The 21,179-nt window shown below is 36.1% G+C and overlaps 1 protein-coding gene across 3 annotated transcripts in view; it reads left to right on the top strand.

Moving 5' to 3' along the window:
* DDX4 (DEAD-box helicase 4) overlaps nucleotides 1-20,465 on the top strand; it is a 79,686-nt gene extending 59,221 nt beyond the window's left edge. The window contains exons 15-20 of one of the 3 annotated variants that reach the window (XM_003782756.2): nucleotides 3,322-3,488; nucleotides 7,509-7,654; nucleotides 17,665-17,764; nucleotides 18,695-18,965; nucleotides 19,115-19,225; nucleotides 20,144-20,465. In XM_003782756.2, coding sequence (XP_003782804.1) covers nucleotides 3,322-3,488; nucleotides 7,509-7,654; nucleotides 17,665-17,764; nucleotides 18,695-18,965; nucleotides 19,115-19,225; nucleotides 20,144-20,221 — 873 coding nt within the window. In that variant the 3' untranslated portion in view covers nucleotides 20,222-20,465. The remainder of the gene's footprint in view (nucleotides 1-3,321; nucleotides 3,489-7,508; nucleotides 7,655-17,664; nucleotides 17,765-18,694; nucleotides 18,966-19,114; nucleotides 19,226-20,143) is intronic. The other 2 variants (XM_012811420.1, XM_003782757.2) reach the window with 2 other exon arrangements.
* Nucleotides 20,466-21,179: the final 714 nt, after the last annotated feature.

Here is a 21,179-nt window from a genome sequence, read left to right as displayed (position 1 = left end):
AAAAAAAAAAAAGGACAAAATAGCCGAACTTAAAGTGTTTTCTCAACAAAATGTTTTTTAAAAAGGTACAACTCAGATGGATTCCATTGTAAAAGCTAGTTATGTGGTAACATATTTAATAGCAAAGAAATCAAGACCATTTATTGGTAGGGAGTTTATTAAGCAATGTATAGTAAGCATGGAAGATACAATTTGCCTTGAGAAAGGGAGGGATATTTCTGAAATCAATTTGTCTCACTATAGCTAGGCGAATTGAAGAAATTGGAAAACCTATCAAAAGAACTTTGTGTAATAGGCTAGGCATGATGGTTTGTGTCTGTAATTCTAGCTGTCTGGGAGGCCGAGGCCGGTGGATTGCCTGAGCTCAGGAGTTCCAGACCAGCCTAAGCAAGAGAGAGACCTTGTTTCTACTAAAAATAGAAAACTAGCCGTGTGTTGTGGTGGGTCCTTGTAGTTCCAGCTACTCGGGAGGTTGAGGCAAGAGAGTCGCTTGAGCACCCAAGAGTTAGAGGTTGCTGTGAGCTGAGGCCATGACACTCTACTGAGGGTGACAAAGAAAATAAAAGTTTGTTGAATAAAGCTGCTAATTTTAAATTTTACGCTTTGGTGATGGATGATAGCATTAATGCTACAAATAAAGCTCAACTTGCCATTTTATTAGAGATATTGGTGATGAATATAATGTCACTGAAGAAATGGCTTCTTTACTGCCATTGAAAGATACAACTGAAATTTATATGAAGCAGTAAAAAATATGTTAAAGCAATTTTCTTTGTCAGTTGTCAATGTATCAGTTAATAGTTACTAATAATGCCCCAGCAGTAGTAGGTAAAAGAGAGGGATATGTAAAATGAATAGAAGGCAAGGCAATTTCCACTCACAACTCATATTTGATGAAGTTATCATTACATAGCACATCAAGAAAACTTCTCTACAAAAGCCTTGAAAAAGGAAAATGTCATACAAATTGTCATCAAGACTGAATTTCCTAAGGGCCAAGGGGTTGAATCATGGCCCATTCCAAGAATTCCTTAAAAGCCTGATGCTGACTATGGAAACATCATTTACTTTTCAGAAGTAAGATGGCTAAGTTGAGGCTGAATGTTGAAAAGATTTATGACTTAAGACATTTTATCAAGTTGTTTATGGTATCAAAAATCAAATTGGTGCCTGAACTTGATAATGAAAACTGACTTATAGATTAAGCATTTTTAATGGATTTAACCACTTGTTTAAATGAGTTAAACATGGACTTTCAAGGTGAAAACCAGCTTTTATTAATACAGTATTTCAAACCATAACAGTATTCTAAATGAAACTGAAATTATAGCAAACTCAAACTGAGGCAAGCAATCTAATGTCTTTTGACATGTTGGCTAAACACAATCCTAAATATGCAGGCTTGATTTTTGATTTGATACAAGAATTTGGGCCGGGTGTGGTAGCACACATCTGTAATCCTAGCTGAGGCTGAGCGGGTGGATTGCTTGAGCTCATGAGTTCGAGACCAGCTTGAGCAAGAGACCCTGTCTCTAAAAATAGCTGGACATTATGGCGGGCTCCTGTAGTCCTGGGTACTCGGGAAGCTGAGGTAAGAGAATATCTTGAACCCAAGAGTTTTAGGTTACTGTGAGCTATGATGCCATACCACTCTACAGAGGGTGACAAAGTGAGACTCTTATCTGAAGAAAAAAAAAAATTTGAAAACATTTCAGGATTGCTAAGAAAATATTTTGGTGCATTTATGATTCCATTTTCAGTTGATATAAATATATTACCTGCCAATTTTCAAATGGAATGCATAAAGAGCTGCAATCTGGTATTCAGCTTTAAGAAAAATGTGATCATATCTCTTTACTGGACTTTTATAGGTCCTTTATGCCCAGAAACAAATATCCCTCACTTCACAATCACACCTTATTCAAGTCATTGCTTTTTAGCAGCACCTCCATTTGCCAGCAACTATTTTCAAGAATGAAGCACATTAGGAGAAAAATTAGAAACAAACAGTTTGCCAGCAACTATTTTCAAGAATGAAGCACATTAGGAGAAAAATTAGAAACAAAATATCTGACGAGCATCTTGAGAACTCACTGAGAACTGCAACTCCTTCCATTGAACCAGATTTTAATGTACTAGTTTCTCAAACACAAATATCCTGCTAGTTTTAGGTTGCCTACTTTTCTTTCACTTTTATAATAAAAGATATCAAAATAACCCAAAGGTATTTTATCATTTAGATCAGTGGTTCTCAACCTTCCTAATGCCGTGGCCCTTTAATATAGCCCCTATGGGTTGGGACTCACAGATTGAGAACCACCGATTTCGATATATACATTTTCTATATCAGTAGTTGCAAACTTGGGACCTGCTCACAAAATTTAAAAGACTCTTCAAATAGGCTCCTACATAATTAGGATTATTATGTGGGGACATTTTTGCTTATCTGTGGGGGTGGATATCATGAAAATTACACATGGACTTTCTTTTCCTGCTTATCAGCTTTCAGTATTGTTTGTATATTTAATGTGCAGCCCACAACAGCTCCTCTTCTTCCATTGTGTCCCAGAGGAGCCAAAGAAGAGTCTAATATTATCAGACAGTGTACTCTAGATTTATGCTTTCCAATTAAGTCACCAGCAGCCACATTTGGCTGTTTACTTTTTTAGAGATAGGGTCTTACTCTGTCACTCAGGCTGCAATGCAGTGGCATAGTCATTGCCCACTGGAGCCTCCAGCTTCGGCTCAAGTGATTCTCCTGCCTCAGCCTTCTAAGTAGCTGGTACAACAAACAACACACGTATATCACCATGCCCAGCTAATTCAAATTTTTTTTATTTTTTTGTGTTGAGGGGATTTGGCCATGTTGTCAGACTAGTCTCGATCTTTTTGACTTTAAGTGATCCTCAGCTTCCCAACTACTGGGATTACAAGTGTGAACCTGGAATATGTGGCTATTTAAATTTTAAAATGACAAAATTAAAAATTCAATTCCACAATCATGATAGATAAATTTTCAGTGCTTAATGGCTATATATGGCTAGTGACTAACATGTTACATGCTGCAAATAATAGGATGTTTAAGTAATTGTAGAAAGTTGTATTGTACAACATTGGTCTAGGTGTTTGGTTTCTGTTAGCCTTAATTTTAAAATGTTTTTTAATACTAGAGAAAATTGAGAACTGAAACAAACAGTAATAGTATTATCTTCAGCATAATGATTCTCATCATTTTATGCATTGAGTTCTTATCTTTGTTTTTATAACAGCCGGAATATTTTAGTTTAATATAGATTAGTATGCATTTTTCTGTTCTTAAAGATTGGTCTGAAACAAATCAAATATTTAGTTTTGGATGAAGCTGATCGCATGTTGGATATGGGTTTTGGACCAGAAATGAAGAAGTTAATTTCTTGCCCAGGAATGCCATCAAAGGAACAGCGTCAAACCCTTATGTTCAGTGCAACTTTTCCAGAAGAAATTCAAAGGTAAATTGTTTTTCTTTTTAGAAATAAGTTGGTTAAGCTCAGTGCCCGTAGCACAGTGGTTAGGGCACCAGCCACATCCACCAAGGCAGGGGTAGGGGGAGTGGGTTCAAACCCAGCTTGGGCCAGCTAAACAACAATGACAACTGCAATGAAAAATAGCTGGGCATTGTGGTGGGTGCCTGCAGTCCCAGCTACTTGGGAGGCTGAGGCAAGAGAATCCCTTAAGCCCAAAAGTTTGAGGTTGCTGTGAGCTGTGATGCCACGGCCCTCTATTAAGGGCAACATAGTGAGACTCTGTCTCAAAAGAAAGAAAAAAGAAATAAAATAAGTTGGCTTTATAAAAGTAGAAGCAATGTGAATATTTTAAGTTAGATATTTATCATTTTTTGTTTTAAGCTTTCACATAAGTAGTTTAAAAAGTAGATTTATTTCTGAAAAGTTTACCACAGTTTTAATTGTTTCTTATCTTTATTCCTGGCTTTGCATTAGCACCATATTTTATTGAAAATTATTCATGTGTTGTAACACAGCACCTAGCTAGGAAATTAATAAATCTTAATGAAGTATTTTTCTTTACCTTCTTTTTAAGCCAATATGTATAGGATTCAGGAGAACTAAGACTTTGGTAGAAAATTCATATGACTTAGCAAAGAAGGAACAAAACAAAAAAGAAAATTCACATACCAGTTGTTGACAGATATTGGAAGATCATGCTGTATACTATGTTGTTTAATCAATTCAGAGATTAGGATGATGCATCACTGCAAGAATGGTGATTCATTTTCCTGGCTGCTGGTTCGTTGGTACAGGGAGCCTAATGTGCCCATACAACAGAGGTAGCTCATGCAGATCATCCTGGACTTAATGATGGTTTGATTTTTTACACTGAATTTATTGGATATAACCCTATTGTAAGTCAAGGGGCATCTGGACCATTTAGGATTTTATAATTTTTCAGCTTTATAATGGGGTTTATTCAGGGTATTACATGTATTTTTGGTTTAAGGTATCTTTTACTTACAATGAGTTTATTGTGATATAGCCTCCATTGTAAGTCAAGGAGCATCTGTAATTCAGTAGGACTCTTATGTTTTCTCTGGTAGAACTGTTTTCTTTTTGGAAACCAACACTTCTAAACCTGTAGAACCTGGAGTTGGAGGAGGAAGGATGGGAATACAGATTTCCCATGTGGTTAACAGAGAATGATAATGGTGGGCCACTCTTGCGTGCACCTCTTGGTTCTCAGACTAATGCACTATGTAAAGCTTTTGATTCGAAGAGTTATTGCATCCTGTTGGATGATGATCTATCATCAAGAGTTGATTCCAACCTGTCCTTTGAACTGTTCTTTCTGTGAATAGTTCCAGTAATCTCTGACATTGGTGCAGTATGTGATATAATCTGTGGATTCCATGGTTATGGGCCTATTCCAACACCACCTTTTCTGCGAAGTTGGTCCCTTGGTCTGACAGAATGTTAGGTGGAATCCTGTGCTAATTGTGTCAAATATTCCATGGCCCTTGGATAGTAGTGGTATTGGCTATTTATTTGTTTTACTTACTATATAATAAAAATCTTTGTGTAAAGTTAAAAAGAGTTCTTCATTGGGGGGAAAAATCTAAATCCTAAGGCATTGGGTCATTTGGCAGGATTTTTTTTCCTTAGTGCATAAAATAATCATGTCTTAACAGTTGAATCGTGTCTTAAATTGGAAATGGGATATTTGCATTCCCATGACCGGGTTTGGTAATATTAAGTAGGTAATTACCTACCTAATTAGTAGGTAATATTCCTGATGCCTGACTCTTTTTGATTTACCCTGAAATAGGAAATCATTTGTATGTTGCCACCCACAGTGAATAATATGTATGTGCTACTGTCATTAATATTTGTTGAGGATCTTTAAAATGAGCCATATTTGATTATAAGCCCTGGGGATATATGGAAAACAAAATATAAGTCCCTGATCTTGAGTTGTTTATATTCTGTGATTTCTGACTGCTTCTCAATTTCTTCATTGTCTGCTCTTTATTTTTTTTGTTTGCTTCATTGTCTTTCCTTAAATGTTACCAGTTGCCCATTTTGTCTGTAGTCCTTTTCTCTGAACCATTGCAGTGTCTATTCCTTTGACATTCATGTCTACCTTTCTCCCAAACTTACTCCTCATATTCCAGATCTCTCTTCTGAACCCCCAGAGTTGTAGATTTAACTATTTGGGAGTGTTTTTCTTCCCAGGTGAGTGATCATGTTCATGTCCAAAATTGAACCTACTTTTTCTTCAGTTCCTTCTCTCCAGTTTTCTTTATTCTGGTCAGGGCATTGTAGTCTTTTAAGGTCAAAATTTGTTGAAGCATGATGACATTTACCTCAATATTCCTTCAATTCTCTGCCTTGAAAAATATTCACGTTGGCAGTTAATCTTCAAAATACTGGTACTGTGTTAGTTTCTTCTCTGCTTCCCATTGCAGTGTAGGTCCTTTTCAGCTTTCCCCTGCTCATTGGCAGTAGCTTTTTAACCTGTCTCTCTGCCTAGTCTCACTTTTGTATTATGATAATTTCAAAATAAGGTCTGAACTTTTTAGACGTTTAAAATCTTCCTATGTCTTCTTGTCTCCATAGACTAATTTTTAGACCTTTTAACACAAGATACAATCTCTTGTTTCATCTGCTGGTTTCCTACCTGGAATCATGTATTTCTGGTCTACCAAAGCTATTTATTTCCTCTTGGCAGAGCAAGCTGAATTCTGTCCTTCATCACTATTAGTTCTTGCTTCTTTTTTCCTTCTGTGTAGAATAACTTTCCCCTAGTTGTCACTGTTATACATTCTTGCTTGCGCTGCTTATCAAGCTTCAAACTTCTAGTCTCTTCTAAATGGACATCATTCCATTCAGTACCTGTCAGTTCATCTTGTGAAAGAAACTATGTATAAAAAACATTTTGCACACTTCTTGGAATACAGTAAGTTTTCAGTAAATGGTAACTATTTTAATGATTTTTTATACAACTACATCCCAGTTGATATGAGGGCCTCACATACAAAACAACATCATATTCATCTTTATGCTCCCAGCATCTTGTACACATATGCCTGGTACATGACACTTAGTAAATATTTTAGTGAATAAAAAGGATGATTGACTAGTGGTGAATTTCAGATGATTTAGAAATTTGTGCATAAGTGAGAAGGTGCTTGATTGTTGAAGGAGGTATAAAAGAAGTTTTTGTTTTACAGTAAGAGAGCAGGTAAGGAAAAAGAAGCAGCGGTTTATTAAAATTTAGATATATGGTGAATTTGCACTAGAAAATTTGGGACTGCTATATAGGAAGGAGAAGGACTGAAGATTTGGGCCTCCACATGTATTCCTAAAAACTCACTCAGCTCTCTAATACACAACTTCTGGAATGTCTCTGGGGGGTGTAAAGCAGGACTTCCCATTTGTATGCTGATAGTGAGTTAACTGTGTATCAAGATGTTGCTAACTTCAACTTTTGGGGCAAGCCTGATTCTGTCAGGCCCATGGGGTAAGCTCAGATTCTTGCCCAATTATGCCATGCAGATATTATTTTCTGTGTATGTTGTGACTTGAAATGCTGTTACCTAAGATATGATTTGCTTTAAATCATTTGAAGCAGAGTATTTTAACAAGTAGTATTTTCAGAAAACAACTAATAACATACATTAAAAACAATGATGAACAGAATTTGTGCCTTAGACTTAATTTCAGCTGTTAATAAAAAATTCCCACTTCTTGCTATTGATAGTTATTTAGTTCATACTTTTAATTTTGGTTTATAAACATAGTTGTGCCATGCATAGTAATTTGACACAAACTATTCACTAATAGCTATGTATTTTGCAAATCTTAACATTTTATACTGATAATGTAAGTAGGCACCTTATTATAACTGTTATCATCTGCTTTCTAATTAATATAGATGTGATCCTCGTAAGAATTCAGTGAACATTATGAGTCTTAATGGAGGAGGATAAATCAAGGAATAATTTTTTGTCTTTGAAGGTTGGCTGGGGAATTTTTAAAGACCAATTATTTGTTTGTTGCTGTTGGACAAGTGGGCGGAGCATGTAGAGATGTTCAGCAGAGCGTTCTCCAAGTTGGCCAATACTCCAAAAGAGAAAAACTCGTCGAAATTCTACGAAACATAGGTATTTTACATTGCTATAATATTTTTGTGACATGATATGGAATTTTTTAAATAACATTTAAAAAATTACTACAGTTGTTTGGCATGACTTTTAATGTTTGTCTTAATTATTTTCTCTTCCTCTGAATCTCTTTTGTAAAAGATTTTCTGATTCAATTTTTTGTATAAATTATATAAAAATAGTCATTTTTCTTCCATAAAGGTTGAAAATAGGAAGAATTTGAGACATAGTTGAACTATTCTAGCACAAGAATATATAGTTTTTGTTTTAGAAAATTAGAAAGGCAGTGACATATCTTTATATCAGGCTATTACTTTATCAAAAGCAGATTCTTGTTTTTGTGTTTCTGGTTCCTAAGTCTTGCTTCTTAAAGTTTCCGCTATTCATAGATTCAAAGAATTTTAGTGTTGGAAGAGATTTAAGGTCTAGTTCTGCTCCTTCATAATATCTATGAGAAGTAGTTGTTTTCTTTCCCTTAACCCTCAGAAAAACAATTTTCTTTCTTTTTTTTTTTTTTTTGAGACACAGCCTCAAGCTATCCCCCTGGGTAGAGTGCTGTGGCATCATAGCTCACAGCAACCTCCAACTCCTGGGTTTAAGTGAGTCTCCTGCCTCAGCCTCCCAAGTAGCTGAGACCATAGACGCCCACCACAACGCCTGGCTATTTTTTGGTTGCAACTGTCATTGTTGTTTGGCAGGCCTGGGCTGGATTCGAACCCACCACCTTAGGTGTATGTGGCTGGCGCCTTAGCCGCTTGAGCCACAGGCGCCGAGCCAACAATTTTCATTTTTAAAGTCATTTTTTTTATTGGCATGGCCTTCTTTTGAGACTACAAATAAAATTATTGAATATAGTCATTTTAATACTTTCCTGTTGCTTCACAGGCTAGGTCTGTTTACTTTCCCCAGTCCATTCCCATTCCCCAATTGAGTAATTCTGTTTCGGCTGAATGTCCATGTTGAGATAGAGGAATGAGAAAACAGCAAATCTGCTCATTTCCAATAAGGAGCAAAAGGGAAAAAGTGAAAGATAGGTGATTTAGAAAGCATTTAAAGGTTTCTAATCTTCAGTTTTTTCTGAATTTTATTTTTAAAAACCTTTAAAAAATCAAATAATTGAGGTTAATAAATTTTATGGTTTAGCTTCATCAAATGTTTCATAATGTATACTAAAATAACATAAAAATAACATAATATCTGTGAACCACGTATTGTTATACTCATTTTATGTATGTTAACTCATTTAATTATCAAAATAACCCTATGAGGTAGGTTTCAGTGTTTTCCCCATTTTAGGAATGAGAAAACGGAAACACAGGTCAAGCAGTTTGCCCAGTATAAATTGAAGCTCCAAATGCAGAAGAGGTTAACACCATGTGGTTTTGATAAAGTTAGAACATTGTTCTAGTATAGTCAGCTTAAGTTTTTTTTATATTTGAACCTGTGGAATAAAGTTTATTTGGAGAATAAGCCAAAAAGAGAGTGTTTTTCAGAAGTGTTGGTTTGCCCTTGAGAAAAGATCAAGGCATATGAGCACAATTAATATACTTTTGTATTATTTAAACAGTTCAGTTGTTTGTAGTTTAGAGTTCAGTCTTGTGTGTGGTTTTAACTTTGCATGGGGTATTCATCCAGAATATCCTCAAATTGTACATACTTTTTCTTAAATAATTTATCTCCTTTTTTACTCTTTCACTTAATTATGCTGTTTTTCCCCTTTTGCCTTTAAATGCATAGGTTTCGTTATTTTAGAGTAGTATAACCAGTTCAACAATTTTATTAAGCTCTTTAGTAACCAATGGGGAACCAGTAAGATGTTACAGCTAGTTCAAGGGAGAATTAAAAGAACACTTGTATATGTAGTAGGTTATTGGGAACACTAAAATTAATTTACAAATAGATGTAAGACCAGTCAATATCCATAAGGCAATAATCAACTACATTTGAGGGAAATGGAAAACTTCATTTCCATTTTTACTGAGAATAATTTGCTTTGCTGTCAGTTGCACTGTAGCCATAAAAATTTTAAAAGACTATAAAAGGCACAGATAACCCAAAGGGTGTGCTAGACACTAATCACTTTGTCCATTTCAGAGTCTTCACATTTTTTCCTGATACATATATCTGTCTCATGATCATCATAATCTCAGATTAGTGTCCATCACAAAATGTTATCTTATTTGACTGGCTTATTTGTATCTGTGCAGCAAGGCTGTTCATTAACAATATAGGCCTCCTTCAGTTTGTTCTGTAAATCTAAAGCCATACAGTATTGAACAGTTACTAAAGTCACAAAGTTAACTTTTGTCTGGAAGTTTTCTTAAGGATTTTCAGATTGAACTTCTTCTTCTTCTTTTTTTTTTTTTTTAGTTATTGTGTTAAGACATTTATATTCTGCATTTAGAAAGATTCACATGTACCCTTGTAAGATAGACCATAGGTGTGGTCCCACCAATCACCCTCCTACTACCCATCCTTCCCCCACTCCTTCCTTCCCCCTCCCCATTCCCCATATTCTTGGGCTATAGCTTTCGTATGAAAGCTATGAACTAGTTTCATAGTAGTGCTGAATACATTGGATACCTTTACTTCCATTCCTGAGATACTTTGCTAAGAAGAATATGTTCCAGCTCTATGCATATAAACATGAAGGAGGTAAAGTCTCCATCTTTCTTTAAGGCTGCATAATATTCTATGGTATACATATACCACAATTTATTGATCCATTCGTGGATCAGTGGGCACTTGGGCTTCTTCCATGATTTAGCAATTATGAATTGGGCTGTAATAAACATTCTGGTACACATATCTTTCTTGTAATGTGATTTTTGGTCTTCTGGATATATACCTAGTAGAGGAATTGCAGGATCAAATGGCAGGTCTATTTTTAGTTCTCTTAAGTGTTCTCCAAACATCTTTCCAAAAGGGACATATTAGTTTGCATTCCCACCAGCAGTGTAGAAGTGTTCCCCTTTCTCCACATTCATGCCAGCATCTCTTGTTTTGGGATTTTGTGATGTGGGCTAATCTTACCGAGTTAGATATCTCAAAGTGGTTTTGATTTGCATTTCTCTGATAAGTAATGATAATGAGCATTTTTTCATGTGTCTGTAGGCCATGTGCCTGTCTTCCTCAGAGAAGTTTCTCTTCAAGTCCCTTGCCCACCCTGAGATGGGATCACTTGTTCTTTTCTTGCTAATACGCTTGAGTTCTCTGTGGATTCTGGTTATTAAACCTTTGTCAGAGACATAACCTGCAAATATCTTCTCCTATTCTGAGGGCTTTCTGCTTGCTTTACTTACTGTGTTCTTGGCTGTGCAGAAGCTTTTTAGTTTGATCAGGTTCCAGAAGTGTATTTTTGATGTTTCTTCAATTGCCTGAGGGGTCCTCCTCATGAAATTTTTGCCCAGGCCAATTTTTTCAAGTGTTTTTCCTACACTTTCTTCTAACACTTTTATAGCTTCATGGCTTAAATTTAAATCTTTAATCCAGTGAGAGTCTATCTTAGTTAATGGTGAAAGGTGTGGGTCCAGTTTCAATCTTCTATAGGTTGACAGCCAGTTCGCCCAGCACTATTTGTTAAATAGGGAATCTTTTCCCCACTCAATGTTTTTAATTGGCTTGTCAAAGATCAGATAATGGTAAGTAGCTGGGTTCATCTCTTGGTTCTCTATTCTGTTCTATGCATCTACCTCTCTGTTTTTGTGCCAGTACCAGGCTGTTTTGATCACTATCGATTTATAGTTTAGTCTGAGGTCTGGTAGTGTGACGACTCCTGCTTTATTTATTTCTGAGTAACGTCTTGGCTATTCGAGGTTTTTTCTGATTTCCATATAAAACGAAGTATTATTTTTTCAAGCTCTTTAAAGTATGACAGAGGGGCTTTAATAGGGATTGCATTAAAATTATATATTGCTTTGGGTAGTATGGACATTTTAACAATGTTGATTCTTCCCAGCCATGAGCGTGGTATGTTTTTCCATTTGTTAACATTTTCAGCTGTTTCTTCTCTTAGAGTTTCATAGTTCTCTTTATAGAAATCTTTCATGTCCTTTTTTAGGTAAACTCCCAAATATTTCATCTTCTTTAGCACTACTGTGAATGGAATAGAGTCCTTGACTATTTATTCAGCTTGACTATTGTTGGTATATATGAAGGCTACTGATTTATGAGTGTTGATTATGTAGCAGGAGATGCTGCTGTATTCCTTGATCACTTCTAAGAGTTTTGCAGTAGAATCCCTGGTGTTTTCCAGATATACTATCATATCATCTGCGAAGAGTGAAAGTTTGATCTCTTCTGACCCTATATGGATACCCTTGATCGCCTTTTCTTCTCTAATTGCGATGACTAAAACTTCCATTACAATGTTAAAGAGCACTGGAGACAATGGGCAACCTTGCCTGGTTCCTGATCTGAGTGGAAATGATTTCAATTTAACTCCATTCAATATGATATTGGCTGTAGGTTTGCTGTAGATGGCCTCTATCAGTTTAAGAAATGTCCCTTCTATACCAATTTTCTTAAGTGTTCTGATCATGAAGAGATGCTGTATATTATCAAAATCTTTTTCTGCATCAATTGAGTGAATCATATGGTCTGTTTTTTAATTTATTTATGTGATTAATTATATTTATGGGTTTACATATGTTGAACCAGCCTTGGGACCCTGGGATAAAACCTACTTGGTTGTGGTATATAATTTTTTTTTATTATGTGGTGTATAATTTTTTTGATGTGTTGCTGGATTCTGTTAGGATTTTGTTGAATATTTTTGCATCAATATTCATTAGTGATACTGATCTATAATTTTCTTGTGTCTTTTCCTGGTTTGGGGATCAAGGTTAGATTGAACTTTTAAAGCCTCTATTATTTGATATCTGAAGGATACGAAACTAAGTATTAGAAACTACTAGGTTTTACCTACAGTACTAGAAATTTAAGTGAATTTTACTCAAAGGTGTCCCACATTTCCTATGGTTCCTGACCTATCAGGAAGTGTGTGGCCTACCTTACAACCTGGACCAGCTTTGTAAGCATTGGTTCCATAAAGAAAACCAACATTTGTTCTATCTACCATGCCATTCTGAAATATGAAGTTCAAGTAAGACCTTAGTAGCATTCTTTTTTTGCAGTTTGGGGCCAGGGCTGGGTTTGAACCCGCCACCTCTGGCATATGAAGCCGGTGCCCTACTCCTTTGAGCCACAGGCACTGCCCCTTAGTAGCATTATTAACTTGTCTAGTTATATCCTAATAAAAGAGAGAGGACAGATTCTTATTGAATAGATGCTGATAACTCCCTGAAAAGTAAGGAGGCTTAGTATAGAGTTTCTGAATTTGGGTTGAGTGGTGTGTCAGCAGAAAGTAGGAGCAGATAATATTTTTAAATCTTTCATTTTAGTTTGCAAAAGCAGAGGCTACTAAATTGCTGGGTCACAGCTAGCTTAAGAGAAAGGCTTGCTGATATAACCAGTAAATAGAACATTAAAATGATGTTAACAGTATTTCAAATGAATGACCACAATTAGATTTTTCCATTAGCTTCTTCAATACTTAGCTAATTCTTGTTTATTGGCTCTGTTAGGTATCTACTTTGATAATTCTGCCTGCTTCTTACAAGGACTAGTCCTAGAAATCTTAGTCAAACGATGTTTGTCAAAGCAACACTAATTTAGAACTTTCTGCCAAGACTATTCTTGAAGTATCAGTTGTTTGAAGTGCCTGGGACAGTCTTTTTCATAAGTCTCAGAGTCTGTCCTCTTTTAAGGTACACATTCTGATCTGTAGATTACAGCACACCCTTTGGGCAAGCATGAAAAGAACACAAAAAGTTTAGATGACAGACTTCATCTCTGTGGTTAGTTTATTACTGATAATTGTTAAATATGGAAGGGTTGAGGGAGGATTCATAATATTAGGGATAAAGAAAACTTCTATGACATGTAAAATAAAGCTAATAAAGCCATTCATTTTCCCCCCAAGAGGAAGGGTCTCACTCTGTCACCCAGGCTGGAATATAGCTATTCACCATAGCTCACTGTAGCCATGAACTACTGGGGTCAAATGATCTCATTGCCTCAGCCTCCCATGTAGCTAGTGCATGCCACCATGCCTGGCTAATTAAAAAAAAAATTTAGAGAAAGAGTCTTGCTGTGGTGCCCAGGCTGCTCTTGAACTTCTGGTCTCAAGCAGTCCTCCTGCCTTAGCCTCTTGAGTCAGTGGGATTAATAGGTGTGAGGCACCATGCCTGGCCTTTCCCCCCCAAAAACCTTTTTAAACAAAATAACTCAGATGATTGAATATTTTCAAAGAAGTAACCTGATTTCTGACAATAAGTAGACATAATTTTTTTATACCACAAAGTAGTACTTTTATACCAAAGTATGTAGAGGCAGTAAGTGTAGAATAGGGTCCAGAGATCTATATTTTTATGAAATGCCACATATAAGTGGAAGAAAACCATTGGAAGAAGATGCTAGGTTCAATTAAGGAGAGAAATAAAGTTATAGACATAGAAACATTTTAAATAAGTGAAATTATGACTAACAACACTATACTGTTGTATCAATCAACATACCTTCAGAAAGGTATAGGAAGATGCTAGAGATACTTCATGAGTGGTTTCTCGCTTGTTTGTTTTTTTGAGACAGAGTCTCACTCCGTTGCCCTAAGTGCCATGGCACCATAGCTCACAACAACCTCAAACTCTTAGGTTTGAGCAGTCCTCTTGCCTCAGCCTCCCAAGTAGCTGGAACTACAGGTGTGTGCCTCTATACCCAGCTAGTTTTTCTATTTTTAGTAGAGACAGGGTCTCCTTCCTCAGGCTGGTTTCAAACTTCTGAACTCAAACAATCCACCTGCATTGGATTGGTTCAAATTCACATTTCAGATTGGGGTGCTCAGTGAGTGAACATACTGCAAATATTCCAAAATCTGAAAAAAATCTAAAATTGAAACACTTCTGATCCTGAGCATTTTGGAAAAGAATACTCAAACTATATATTTAAAAAACATATACTTTATGTAAGTTCCTGATGATCTGTAAATTCTCTTCACTGGTCTTAGAATTTTTTTTTTTTTTTTTTTTGAGATAGAGTCTCACTGTGTTGCCCTCAGTAGAATGTTGTGACATCACAGCTCACAGCAACCTCCAACTCTTGGGCTTAAGTGATTCTCTTCTCTCAGCTTCCCAAGTAGTTGGGACTACAGGTGCCCACCACAACACCTGGCTACTTTTTTGTTGGAGTTATCATTGTTGTTTAGGAGGCCTGGGCTGGGTTTCGACCCACCAGTGTCTGTGTACGTGGCTGACGCCCTACTGACTAAGCTATGGGCGCATCCCTTAGAATGTTTTTACCCTCAAGAAAAACACTGGTCAAAATGCTTGTGAATGACTGGGCACAGTGAGTCACATCTGTAATTTCTAGCACTCTGGGAGACCAAGGCAGGTGGATTGTCTGAGATCAAGAATTTGAGGCCAGTGTGAGCAAGAGCAAGACCCTGTCTCTACTAAAAATAGAAAGACTAGCCAGGTATTGTGGCAGTTTCCTGTAGTTGGCAAGAGGATCTCTTGAACCCAGGATTTTGAGGTTGCTGTGAGCTACAATGATGCCACAGCACTCTACCCAGGGTCACAAGTGAGACTTGGTCTCAAAAAAAACCCCAACAACTTATAATCAATCTTGAATTATTTTTAGATTCTTTTTTTTTTTTTTTTTTTTTTGAGACAGAGCCTCAAGCTGTCCCCCTGGGTAGAGTGCTATGGCATTACAGCTCACAGCAACCTCCAACTCCTGGGCTCAAGCGAGTCTCCTGCCTCTGCCTCCCAAGTAGCTGGGACCACAGGCGCCTGCCACAATGCCCGGCTATTTTTTGGTTGCAGCCGTCATTGTTGTTTGGCAGGTCCGGGCTGGGGATTCGAACCTGCCACCTTAGGTGTACGTGGCTGGCGCCTTAGCCGGTTGAGCTATAGGCGCCGAGCCTATTTTTAGATTCTTAATTCAGTTTATCTCACAATGGAAAAATAAAGTAATAACGACTAACAAAATTGATTTTCTGTCATTTCTTACCTAACAGAAAATATAATTAATCCATTTACAGAGATCACCAAATAGTCTGATAAGAAAACTAAATTTATAGCCATTGCTGCCACCAATGGAAAATAGCATATTGTTTTAACTAGAGAAGAAAAAAACTAGAGAATTTGAGTCAGCAGAAGTAAATTTTTATTGCTACTTGGGATTCACACTAGGAACCAAGAAAAGATGAACCAAGACTTAAGCTCTTGGTAGTGTTTTTTTTTTGGTACCTGGTTCTGTCAGATAAATCAATTTTGATTGGGTCTCTCCTCAGATGACCTCAAACTGTTGGAAATAGTTAAAAACATAAGATCATCATTTTAAAATAAGTACAAAATGACCATGACTCAAAGATTTAATTCAATACTGTCGAGCCAATTGCCTTTTTGATTTTGCTATTTGGTTATCTATCGAATAATGTCTGAGACTTAAATACCACCTCTAAAACCATTATTTCTCGTGGTCTTCCTGTATCAGCTAATGTTAATTCCATTCTTCTAGTTGCTCAGGCACAAAATCTTAGTCACCTTTGATCTCTTTCTTTAACTACACATCTGATCTGTTGGCAAAATCCTTTTGGTTCTGCTATCAGAATGTATCTAGAATCGGTTAACTGCTCAGTTAAAACAATATAAGATCATGACTTTTCTCAAAACCTATGGCTTCCCTTCTCAGAGTAAAGCAGTTCTTTTAATGGCTTTCAAATCCTCTGACTTCATCTCCTAATGCTCCCCGCACTCCAGCCACACTTCACTCACATCTGTTCCTTACATATACCACACACACACTTCTACCTCATGCCTTTACTTACTCTTCTGTGTGCCCTGAATGTAGAAGCCACATGAGGGCCTCTTTTCTGTTTTTTTTATGAACATGAGGACACCATGTTTCAGCCTCATTCTATACTTTTTCTATACTTATTCTTCTCTTTGCCTTGGAATGCCCATACCTTCACAGTTCACTGTTTAGATTTCTCCTCGAATACCATTTGATTACCCTATCTACAGTAACCTTCTCTGGACCCTTTATCCTGCTGATTGTTTGTTTTTTAGGTCTTAATGCATAATGTTTATTATTTACCTCCTGTCAGAGCAGATGCTTTATTTCTGTATTTCCAACACGTAGAATAGTGTGTTTAATAGGCACTAAGTATTTGTTGAGTAAATGAATGAAATAAGCTGATGGGGAGAGAGGAGAGAGTGCCAATGAACAGTAATATGCTTTTACTCTTACTTATACATTATCCTAGCTAACATTTCATAGGGAAATTCTCTGTGTGGAAAAATCTTTGGCCCATGCTTAAATTTTTACTAATACTTAAATACTTTAAGCTAAGAAGTAAGTACTCCTAAATGAGTTAAGACCCTAAATGAGATAAAGTTATTTAATTTTTTAAATATGTATATTTTGGGAATGAAGGAATTTGAATTAAGAGATAATGTTTGGAACGTGGATTATAGAGTTCAGCAGCTCCAGGTGAGATACCATTATTATGAACATCTGGGGCAATCAAGACAGAATGAAAGACTGGCTTATCTTGGGAGGTATAGAACAAGGACATTCATGGAGGGGCAGATGGAGCAGAGAAAGGGACTGAGACAAATTTGAAACTACTAAAGAGCTGGCCGATAGATAACATTTACCTTCCCCTAAATCTCTACTTCCTAGTGTTGGCCTGGGAGGAGAAAGGAAAAGCTAATTTCTAAAAAAAAATCACTTCACTGGAAATGTCTTTTTCTCTATCTTTGACATGCATTCAGAAAACATTTGAATTCCCCTCATGTACCAGGCCCCAGGCCTACCTTCGGGTGCTAATAATACAAGTACAGCAGTGAATGAGGCACAGTTTCCTATTCGAATACTCTCTCCCCTCTCCCCCTCTCCTTTCCTTATTTTGTACTTTAAATGTTAATAATTTCATTGTTTTGTAGGCGAGGAAAGAACTATGGTCTTTGTTGAAACTAAGAAAAAAGCAGATTTTATTGCAACTTTTCTTTGTCAGGAAAAAATATCAACTACAAGTATTCACGGGTGAGTAGATTAATATGATTTCATAGTAGAATGACTTCTATTTGGCATTTTAAGACACATCAGTTTATGGGTGACACCTCTGGCTCAAGGAGTAGGGCACCGGACCCATATACCAGAGGTGGTGGGTTCAAACCCAGCCCCAACCAAAAAACTGCAAAGAAAAAAAAAAAGACACCTCAGTTTATATAACTAATATGATACAATCCTAGGATTAGGGTTCAGAATTCTCTCAAGATCTAAACTATTATTCTCCCCTTCCCAAAGGAAGAAGCAATACCTGAGAGGATCAAATGGCTTTTCTCCATCTTTATTCTTAGTTTTTAGAAGAACAAAGTGATGGGTAGTGGCAAGATAAATGTTTGCCTTATCATGAGTAAGAACTTCCCAAGACATCTCACTTAAAGAGCATCTGATCCTTATGTCTTAAATTTTTCCTTTGTTTACTCTTTCTGATGCTGGACTTTTTTTATTGGAGTGCTTAAAAATGTCATATTAACACAACTCTTTGCACATTAGTGGATCTAAAAATTCTAATCATTTAGTACATAGAGTTCTAAAATGATACTTAAAACTATTTTTTGAGCAAGCATTCTAATCATGTGGTTGTGTATATTTTTGGCATGACTAGAAAGCATAGTGATTATTAGGTAAGATCTGTCATTTGTCATCCTTGAGTTTGTATTCTGGCTGTATGAATTGGCTCTTACCTCATCTGCAGAAGGGGATAATTACTACAACTCAGTGTTACTGGGAGAATAAAATAAAATGGGGATTTGGAAGGAACTGTAAGTACTTGTTATGTGAGAAGACATTAATATTAAATGCTATTTCTACTATTATTAAAAAGAAATTTATATGTTGAACTTCACTGATTTTTCTTTAATGATTTTCTTGAGAGTGGTCCTAATACATGCTTGCTTTTCTTTCAAGTGATCGGGAACAGAGAGAGAGAGAGCAGGCTCTTGGAGATTTTCGCTGTGGAAAGTGCCCAGTTCTTGTTGCTACTTCAGTAGCTGCCAGAGGGCTGGATATTGAAAATGTTCAACATGTCATCAATTTTGATCTTCCTTCTACCATTGATGAATATGTTCATCGAATTGGGCGTACTGGTCGTTGTGGGAATACTGGCAGAGCTATTTCCTTTTTTGATCCCGAATCAGATAATCATTTAGCACAGCCTCTAGTGAAAGTGTTGTCAGATGTAAGTTTCATAATTTTAAAACTGAATGGATGGTGTTCTTATTTTATCACTGAATGTAGACATTTTATGTATATGAATATAAAAAGCAGAGTTTCTAATCTTTGAGATTTTACACTGCGTATGAAGTTTTTTGTTTGTTTGTTTTTAAGGCTCAGCAGGATGTTCCTGCATGGTTGGAAGAAATTGCCTTCAGTACTTACGTCCCTGGCTTCACTGGTAGTACAAGAGGAAATGTGTTTGCATCAGTTGACACTAGGAAGGTTAGTTGAGGGGAAAAGTTCAGAACTTGGCTTCCACTTATTTTTTATAAATGTTGTGCTTGATATTGTGAAGTAACTGTACTAAATAATTTAAACCATTGTCATCATGCCTAGAAGGTAGCTAATTTATTTGTTTCTTTAAAATTTTATCTACTTAGGTTTTTGGTGGTTTTCTTTTTTTTTTTTTTTTTTTTTTGAGACATCAGTCTCTGTTTTCTGGGCTAGAGTACAGTGGTGTCATTGAGCTCACTGCAACCTCATACTCCTGGAGTTAAGGGATCCTCCTGCTTTAGCCTCCTGAGCAGCTGGACTACAGCCCTGCACTACCATACCAAGATAATTTTTCTATTTTTAGTAGTGACAGGGTCTTGCTGTTGTTCAAGAGTGCTAGGATTACAGATGTCAGCCTCCAGGCTGGCCTGTTTTTGGTTTTAAAGGTGAGGAATTGGCTTTGAGATTTATGCTCAAACGTCCTCCTTTCCCAAATTATCCTTTTTATTCTTTAATTTAAAAAATTTGACCATATTAAAAGAAAATACAATACAGGAGCTATGGGGCTGTAAGTCTTTTCTAATAACGTCAGTTTTTATAGGCAGTACCACCTTTATACAGAAACAATGAACATACTGGTTAAATATTTATGGTTCTTCATTGAAGTGTAGCATGTTTTTTCCTGGTTGCCAAACTAATGGCTTAAATCTTTTTCTGGAAATATTTTGCACAATTTAGATTTTTGCTTTGATAAGGGCCTTTTTTCAAATGAATCAGATTTAATGAGAATGAAGTTCTGTATATAATTTGGGGAAAGTATCATGGAAAGCTTGAGTCCCTGCTCTCATTATGGGTAGTATAACTTTAAAGTGATCATAAAATTAAATATTTCCTTTTTTTTTTCTTTCTTTTTTAAAGAATTTCCAGGGCAAGAGCACTTTGAACACAGCAGGGTTTTCTTCTTCACAAGCTCCCAATCCAGTAGATGATGAGTCATGGGATTAAAGCTAGAACATCCATCACGTCTGTGGTACAGTTTCGATGCAGAGAAGAAAATAGTTTTGATTTTTGAGTTTTTAACAGAAGTATGAAACCTGACATTCTCATAGCTCTGAATGTCCTTCTGTTCACACTCCCGCCCTTAAACAAATTCTTACTGACTAGTTATATGAGATGCTAAAAGTTACAGCATTGCAGTTACTAAACTTTAACCGGTGTTAACTGGAAACATTAAAGCATTCTAAATGTCTTATTTCTAGTGTATTCTTCAGGGGTTTAGACATGATTCATGTCTAAATACTAAGTCTTAGTATAGTGCTTAAAACAAGCAATAAGATATGATACACTTTTGGTTAAAAATTGTGTCTCATTTTTACTTGAGTCTTGAAAACAGTAGTGAAGTATATCACTATAATGTGATAACATGATTTTCATGAAACAGAAGACTTACTCCTCTAAAAGTGATTTTGATTTTAGATCAGATGGGTGATGAAAATGGTTAAATGTTTGCAACGTGAGCTCTGTACTCAATGGCATAACAAATGTTTGTTTTTATAATATATAGACTTTCCTTGAAAATAAAGGATGAAACACATTTCCCCCAAGTTTTCTAACAGCACTTTAATTTTTCTTTGTTGCATATCATAGTTCTCAACCCTTACATTTTGAAACTTTTATTGTGTCTTGTGAAACCAATGCAGTGAACAAAATGTCTTACATAAATATTAATATATTAATACACAGATGTGGTAATGAAAATCAAATTCATTTATCAACAAAAATTGCTGTTCACTCTTGGCATATGTTTTGCTTCATATTTTAAGAATAAGGAAAAGAACCCTTTCTCCATTCACCATTATATATCTTGAACTTATACTGGGAATTTGAGAAGTTCTTAATAAACCATTAAGTGAATAAACCCAAACAAAAACACAAGTAAATTGTAAATATTGAAGACAAAATG

This window comes from Otolemur garnettii, unplaced genomic scaffold (assembly GCF_000181295.1).
Source record: "Otolemur garnettii isolate 467f Iridium unplaced genomic scaffold, OtoGar3 scaffold00005, whole genome shotgun sequence".
In the NCBI taxonomy this organism is placed as follows: Eukaryota; Metazoa; Chordata; class Mammalia; order Primates; family Galagidae; genus Otolemur; species Otolemur garnettii.
Note: the sequence above shows the minus strand (reverse complement) of the source record. Positions and strands in the feature narration are given on the sequence as shown.